An 8,742-nucleotide genomic window follows, 5' to 3' on the forward strand; every position below is an offset into this window, starting at 1 on the left:
TGGGAGGAGGGTAGAGAGAATAGTGCAACAATGAATGAATGGAAACCCAAAATCTCTGTAAATGTTTATGAAAATTAATAAAATATAGAAAAAAAAATATCAAATGATAGCATTAACATCACATATAAGCAAAATGTTGCTGAAGATAATTCAATAATAGCTAGAACAGTACATTGATTGGGAATTGCCAGAAAATCAAGTAGGATTTTAAAGAGTCTGTGGCATGAAGGTATCAGTTCTGTTGTTAGAGGAATAGAATCCCAGAACACTTAATTTTGCTCTTGTGAAACTTTTACCTGTACCAAAAGCTGTTGTGTGAACAGAGCAAGGGAACATACCATTGTTTAAAATGAAGAAAGGAGAGTGTCAGGGTTGTATCCTCACTCCATAGCTATTCAATCTGAATGTTAAGCAAATTATTTGAGAAGATGGGATGAAGAAGAATGTGGGATCAAGATCAAGATCACTGAAGTGGGAGGAAGACTCATCAATAATCTACATTATGCAGATGACACAATCTTACTTGCTAAAAGTGAGGAGGACTTGAAGCCCTTGTTGCAGAAGGTAAAAGAATACAATCTTTAATATGAACTGCATCTCAACACCAGGAAAACAAAAATTCTTACCACTGGAGTAGTAGGCAACATTATGATAGATGGAGGAGAGATGGAAACTGACAACGACTTCATCTTACTTAGATCCACAATCAACATCCTTGGTACTGATGGTTAGGAAATCAGAAGATACATTGCATTGGAAAGGTCTGCAGTCAGGAACCTCTCCAAATTATTGAGGAGCAATAAAGTTATTTTGAGGACAAAGGTCTATCTGATTCAAACCATGGTCTTTCTGATCTCTAGCTATGCATCTGAGAGCTGGAGAATGGATAAGGATGACAGAAGGAAAATTGATGTCTTTGAGTTACAGTGTTGGAGGAGAATATTGAATATACCATGGACTGCCAAAAGAACAAACAAACATGTTCCGGAGAAAGTGCAACCATAGTGCTTCTTACAGGCAAAGATGATAAAGCTTTGTCTTACATACTTCAGGCATGTTATTATAAGAGGCTAGTCCTTGGACAGTGTGTTTTCATAACTTATCCTGCTAATATTAATAGGCATCAGAAAACTGTACAATGACTAAGGATGATGGGAAGAGAATTGATGCCTTTGAGCTGCAGTGCTAGAGAAGAATATTGAAAGTACCATTGACTGCTAAGAGAACAAAGAGGTTCATCCTGGATAGGGTGAAATCAGGCTACTCCTTGGAGGCAAGATTTCTGAAGCTTTGTCTGACATACTTTGGGGATGTTGTAAGGAGCAACAAGTTCTTGGAGAGGGACATCATGCTTGAGAGGGTGGAGGGATAGCACAAGAGAGGAAGACCCTCAATGGATGGATGACTCAGTGAGTAGGGTATGGAATTATGTCAGAGATGATAAGGTTGGCTCAGGATAGAGCTGTTGTACATAGGATTGCTATGAGTTGCAAGAGACTCAATGGCACACAACAACAATAAAACAATATTATTAGCAGACTATTTATGAGAAGTCTCTGGTCTATGTGGTTCCAAATGCTTAATGAGCTAACATGAACAGCTCCATCTGTGGCTCAGTTCCCCAATTTCTATATGATCCTTGGATTCAGATCCACTAGAAGGTCTCCAAGAGTCTCAGACCCAGCAAGGGAATGACTCATGTGACCATAGGTATGCAGGCTGCTTTTTTTAATAAATTGGTGAGCAATAGGCCAGGATTCTGTAGATTATCACTTGTGGCACAATTAGATGGCGATTGTGGGTAATGTAGGCTGGTGGTCTAGAGACTGGTGAGCAGTTGGAAGTTATGTCCCAGGTGAGGAGCCTTTTCAAAGGAAAATAGTGTCTGGCACTTAGGTCCCATGAGACTTTACATAAGTCTCTAGTAGACTTATGTAAGTCTCTAGTAGAATGCGGAGGGTGTGTATCATATCCTAATCCTCTTCCCTTCAAACAATATTTTAGCATAAGCCAACATTTAAGACCAGTTTGAGTGATATACTTTAGACACCCAGACAGGGACATCATGATTGGAAAGGTGGAGGGTTGGTGAAAGAGAAGACCCTCAAACAGGCATATTGACACAGTGACTGCCACAATGGGTTCTAGCATGTCAGAAAGTGTGAGGATGGCACAGGACAGGGTTCAGAGCTGTTCATAGGGTTATTGTGGATTGTACTTGATTTGATGATAAATAACAACAACAACAATAACAATTTATAGGGACATTTATTGTACAATAAATGTCAATAACTGATATGCCTTTAATGGTTCAAGGAATCAATGTAGAAAGTACTGTCTTCACCTGTCAGAGAGTGGACCAACAATTAGCGAGGTGGGCAACCCTGTGCATTAATACAAAGGGGCTAAGAGTGGCATAAGAGAGTTCAAGAAACATTTTACCATTTTTTATTATGGAATTATTTGTGAAGAATGAACCAATACATAAGGAGAAAATGAAATCTGCCCAATAAAAGAATAAGAAAGAGGACATGAGAATAAGGACACTTTGAGTAGCTCTGATCTCTGGGCTAGTTTTATTGATTTTTGTAAACCTGGTTCTCTGAAGGTAGAGGATGTGCTGATGATGCTTATACAATCGAAAAGCCATGTAGCCGCTGCTCCAGCCCATGAGACTCTGAAAGATGATGTCCCTCAGAGCCATGAGAGTGAGGAAAACCCACTTAACTACCAGCTTAGATGGGAGCATACAACAATAGCCTTGGGTGTATATAGCTCCAGATCTGCTTGTGTTGTTGATTGTTGTGATGTAGTAGAGCAAGTTAGAGCTGATCAGGGAATTGCATATCCAGAAGAGGAGGAGACAGGGAACAATATGCTTTGTAATCCACAGTTTGAGCTTTGTCCATGTGGGGGTTGTGGGACTGATGATAATGGCCTGGAACACACTGAGGAGGCATGTGGTGCAAATTGACAGACCCCGAGCCACCCTCCCCAAGAAAATCACAGTTTTACAACCAACATTACCTAGGAAGTTTTGGAGTAGTAAAGCTGATGTTGCATATACATTTCCTGTGGTACAAAGAGTCACTGAATTTGTAAAAGCCAAGTGTGTGAGAATAAGGTCTATGCTTTTCTTCTCAGGACTCTTGACAAACATGCACATATGCTTCACAAATACAAATACGTTTCCTCCAATTCCAGGACCAGTAAGAAAAAAACAGAATATTCTCAGGATAAAGTCACTCCAATCCATTCTTTTACTTCATAGACAGACCAGGAAAATCCTTTTGAGAAACACATATGAGTAGGGATGTCAGTATTTAGATTTGTGACATTTCTCTGATTTACTGGTGAAAAGAGCAGCGGAAATGCTAGTGTATGTACTAATGTTTATTTTAATAAGCATAGATCATAGCTCTTGTTTATTACAATTTATTTTCTAGGCCAGCACAGTCTATTGCATTTTCAGAGACTTCTTTATAATAAATATATCGTAGGTGATACTCTAAAATCTGTACATTCTGCCTTTTCATTATCTTCTGTGTTCCACAATATCCATCTGATGCCTCAGTATCACTTCCCATTTATTGAACATATTCATAATTAAGTTGTTAATAGTTTGCAAGCAGAATCCTAGTTTTTTCTCTGTAGTTGAAGGCTGAAATTTTCTCAAGACAATTGCTCTTAAGTAGAAGAGAGCAACTTCTGCAAAAAACAGAATATCTCTATCTCTGCACATAGAAAACACAGGCCAGATACTGACTGAAATGGATGGATTAGATTCTTCCTCTGTCTGATAATATTCCTGTTGGGCAATATTTGCTCTATTGTTCTCAAGAGTTGATAGTTAACTGGAAGTTTTTGTTACTGAGACTCTGTTGTAGATTTTGTTCACCTGACACAGCTGGTTTCTCCTTTTTTCTCTAACTTCTCTCAATAAATCACATGAATAGTATTCGCACTCAGAATCTACTTCTAGAGAACATAGTTGATACATACATCCTATTCACACCATTACATTTGTTAAATCTTAACCATTTTCTTGACAAAAAATGTTACTCTAGCATCTTAACATTATCATGGTGCAATATCTTTCACTTCTTCAGACTTGTCTGATGGAGCCAGAGCATAGCTGAAGCACAGCCATCTTGGGAGAACAGTCTGCACAGAGGTGTACTCCAGGCACCTATCCAAAAAACCAGTCTGAGGATAGACAGTAGGAAGAAACTTGTTCTCTAAGTTCTGCAAAGAGACAAAAGGAGACTTAAGTTTTGCAAACTAACTCAAGAAAAGTAACTCTTCCCGATAAATGAATATTCCTTTATTCTTGGCAGTTATAGCAAGTTCCAATCAGAAGTAGATTGTGCACAATATGCTTTTCATTTCTTACTGCTTATTTGTGAAAAGTCTGGGAACTCAGATCCAAGTCCATCTCTACCCTGTAAGAGAAATCTTTGTTTCTACTTTCTACTTGTACTCAACCCTTAAAGTTTCTATTTCCCCTTGAACCATCTCTTTGTTTCTAAAAGATACAAAATAAAGACAGCACATCAGTTGGGCTGGCCCTTAGAGTTTCTATTTCCCTGTGAACATCTCTTTGTTTCTAAAAGATATAAAATAAAGATGGTGCATCAGTGGGGGCAGGAAGATCCAGACTTGTCCTGTCTGACTGCAGCAGTACTAATTTGTCTCTATATTTTATTGACTCTTGTGTTGCATCTATATTTATTAATATCTTTCAGGCAATAACTTCTCAGAGAAAGAGGGTAGTGGTCCCAAGTGGTCCCCAACACTTGGCACACTCATTTTGTACTATACTAAGATTTAAAATAAAAAGTTATTTGAATTCACCCCTACACAATCCATTAATGGCTTTTCATTGGTCCAATCATATTTGTCACATTTTGGTCTTTACTAAGTTAATACATTTGTCTCCTTATCTTCTTAACAAATTTTTACTCAACTGTTAAGCTATATTCAACTCCCTATTTGGTGCTATTGTTGTTGATTGCTTTTGAGTAGAACATGACTCACAGCGACCCTATGAACAGAAGTACTGAAGTCTTTCTGTAAATATCGACATTTATCAAAGTTCATAGAGGTTCTGGCGGCATGTTTAGGAAGTGGATGCCACTCTTGCTTCTAAACCTGTCTCTAGTTGCTAAAGAAATTAAATCTTTCCACTTATCCCACAAAATTATGCAAAAATCCTATGTGCCCATGGCTTCTCACCTGTTATCCTTTGGAAATTAGTTTAGATGTGCTTTATAAAACAAGCATTCTCTTATCCAATTGGACTGTGCTGCCACTCTACATATGTTTGTCTTGCAGTTGTTTTGGGATACTTGGGAGATTCTCACTTCTCAATCTATCTGAATGCCTGATTCTTAGTCTGTGAAATAATGCTTAATTGAGAGTTTGCTGTAGAAGGTCAAGGAGTGACGCTTTAAATATATGTTGAAGCTCAACATCATAAGACAAAGATTCTCACCATCAGGCTGATTGACAGCATCATGATAGATGGTGGAGAGAATGAGATAGTTAACAGCTCCATGATCCACACTCTTGGTTCCAGCAGCCGGGAAATAAAAAGGTGAATTGAATTAGGAAATTCTGCTGTCAGGGACCTTGCTCTACAGGAGCAACAATGTCAGTCTGGAAACTAAGGTGCACCTGATCTGGGCCATGGTGTTCACAATTATTTGCTATCCATAGAAAACTGGACAATGACTAGTGATGATAGAAACATAATTGATGTCTTTGATCTGTGATGCTGGAGAAGATTATTGAATATCCAGTACTGTTAGGAGAACAAACAGGTTCATCCTGGAGAGGGTGAAACCAGGTAAGGATTCTGAAGCTTTGTCTGACATCTTTCGGGCATGTTGCCAGGAGGGACTCGTCCTTGGCAAGGTACATAATGTTTGGAAGGGTGGACCCTGGATGAGATAGATTGACTCAGTGACTGGGATAACGGGCATAGGTGTGTCAGAGAATGTGAGATTAACTCAGGATAGAGGAAGGTCCAGAGATGTTTTACATAGGATCTCTCTGAGTCACAAGTAACTCGATGGCACACAACAACAACAACAACAACAACAACAACAACAATGGATTTGTAAGGAAATAATCCAAAGAGGACAACAACAACAAAGAGTTTGTAAAGAAATAAGTCAAAGAGGCATGAATAGTTATAAAAGGGTATAAAAAATGTAGAGCTGGTGTTAAGAGTTAATTTTGATGGCTATTTGATGAAATTCTTCCCCTTCATTAGTGTGAAATTAATATGATATTCAGTCAAACCACACTGGCAGACACTTTCACCTAGTATTTCATTGTTTCCTTATATTTAAATGCATTGATGAATTTGAATTGTAAGGCTTCCTTTCAAGTAATAAACTGCAGTGAGTTATATTCACTTTCTCTCAGGGTGTATAAACTAGCACATTTTCCATATTTCTGACTAAACAGCTGTTATTTTACAGATTCATCACTCTGAGAGATGCCAAAAGTAATTTTTATTTTAGAGTTTGGTGTTTGGTATACAGAAGATGTAACTCATATGGAAATGGTTTTCTTTCTGATTTAGATTTATAGAAAATATGATGAGAAATGGGTTGGGAAAGAGGTATATTTCATATCTCTGTCTTTGAAAACTGACGGATCATAAAAGCCTGACCAAACTAATTTTTCTTTTTTCTTTTTTTAAATTATTATTAAATTTTATTAGTTTTAGTGAACATTTACAGAGATTTTGGGTTTTTATTTATTCATTGTTGCATGACCAAACTCTTAATATCAAATAAATTCCAACTCACAGCAACCCTGTAAGGATAATACATCACATATATTTATAAAAAATCTTTTTAAAGTTTAAAATTCCTAGCAGAAGTAATATATTCATGTCAGCTCATGTCAGGGTCTTTTTGCTTTTATGTTCTTCATACATGAGGGCTAACGTAATTTTCTCAAGTCTACCACCAATATTTTTTCAAGTCTATCATGTTTGGCAGACTGGATGGGTGGTGAAGGAGAGGAAGACCTTTGATGAGATGGATCGATTCTGTGACTGGAGTGGTGGGAATGAGTGTATTTGAGATGGCTAGTGTGGCACAGATAGAACGGCATTTAGAGCTCTTGTACATAGGGTTGCTAGGAGCTGCATGAACTCGATGGCACATAACAACAACAACAACAACAACAACAACAACAATCTTCCATATCAGGGAGGAGAATATCCAGCAGAATTTAACCCTGATTTATCATGGTATATATGTAGTCCAGAAGCTCTGGTGGTCTAATCTTCTGGGAATTGTGATTCAAAGCAGTCCAGGCAAATCAAATGCACTAGATACTCTAGAAAAAGATGAGCACTCTCTCCCTATGCAATATACTGCCTCTGAAAACCCACTTGAAGGTCAACATTGAGTCAGCTTCTACTCAATAAATAACAAAAACACCTTAGTTATCTAACAACAAGAACAATAGCAGCAGCAACAGCAACAAGAACAACAAGAACAAGAACAACAATAACAATGTAACCATGTATAGTAGGATACTACTATTTTCTTAGATTTTATAATGTAAATCTTTAAAGAACCATATTGATCCTTCAGGGTATAGTTGCATGGTGATTAATTTTATAAAACATAATTAATGGGAATAATTGTATGCAACACAATATGAATGAAAGATAGTGTGAAACATAAAGTACACAAACTCTGTAAGCAAACCAGTATAAAAAAAAAAAAAGAGAGAGAGAAAAAAACACTGCAAAAAACAAACCCAGTGCAAACTGTTGACCTTTCTATCAGCAGATCAGGTCTTGTATAAGAGAAAAAAAATACATTTTTTCCCTCATTTTCATCATTAGTATTGTCCTCCAATGTAATGGTATTTTTAAAAGCTGACTTCTCTGCAAGTCTGAGAATTTAGTGCCCTAATAGGCTCAGCGTCTTGAGGAAGCAAAATTTCCTAGGAGTTGTGATTGCCTCTAGGCAGTCTGAGCTGCATGTTGTGAATAAACCTTGGTGGCTCTGTCTGTGATTTTAGGATGAGAACATGTGTATTCTTTCCTGAGACTCTGTTTTTTCACTTCAAAACAGTGTTTAGTATTATACAAACAATGGATTGCTTTTGTATACAGCATTTTCTAGAATGTTTGTCTCTTACATCAACTAACTCTCAACTAATTGAGGTCAAGTCAGAACCTCCTTACCACTCACCCTTCAGTGGGTTTCAGAGATTGTAAATTGCTTGGAAGGAGATTGCCATTTTTTCTCCTATGGAGCTGCTGGTGGATTCAAACTGCCATTCTTTCAGTTAGTAGAGCAACTCCTTAGCCACTATACCACCAAAACTCCCTGATTCTTCTATGGGATTCAATATAAAGATAAATTATGCAAAAGGAAAGATAGCAACACAAGGGTCACCAATAATTATATAATACCACGGATAGAGGCCCTGATTTGGTAAAGATCTGAAAAATGTAAAGAAGGCATCCCTTTCTTTATCTTTCCAATAATATTGCTTTCTCCTTCTACAGTCTTTGCGACCATCCATTTTAGTTTTTCTGTAATTCTTCCCTTTCCAACAACCTGCTTACTCTCCAAAGAGTAGCAGCATGAATATCTAGGTTATTTATTCACAGATCACTAGGTCTAGGATGTACAACTATACAGAGTTCACAAGAATTATCTTGGATGAAATCATCTGAAGTTCAGATCTCTACAAACCTAA

General features: G+C 37.4%; 1 protein-coding gene across 1 annotated transcript; it reads right to left on the reverse strand.

Annotated features, from left to right (window-relative positions):
• Positions 1 to 2,347: 2,347 nt before the first annotated feature.
• Positions 2,348 to 3,256, reverse strand: LOC102864185 (vomeronasal type-1 receptor 51-like). The gene has a single exon (XM_006902340.1). The coding sequence runs from the start codon at positions 3,254 to 3,256 to the stop codon at positions 2,348 to 2,350; it is 909 nt and encodes a 302-aa protein (XP_006902402.1).
• Between the last annotated feature and the right edge of the window lie 5,486 nt (positions 3,257 to 8,742).

The sequence above is a fragment of the Elephantulus edwardii genome, unplaced genomic scaffold (assembly GCF_000299155.1).
Source record: "Elephantulus edwardii isolate Elephantulus edwardi_28Jun2011 unplaced genomic scaffold, EleEdw1.0 scaffold00391, whole genome shotgun sequence".
NCBI classification, from domain to species: domain Eukaryota; kingdom Metazoa; phylum Chordata; class Mammalia; order Macroscelidea; family Macroscelididae; genus Elephantulus; species Elephantulus edwardii.

Excerpts from the sequence above, each read along its gene's own strand:
- LOC102864185 (XM_006902340.1), bottom strand. The coding sequence starts at position 3,256 with ATGGATTGGAGTGACTTTATCCTGAGAATATTCTGTTTTTTTCTTACT.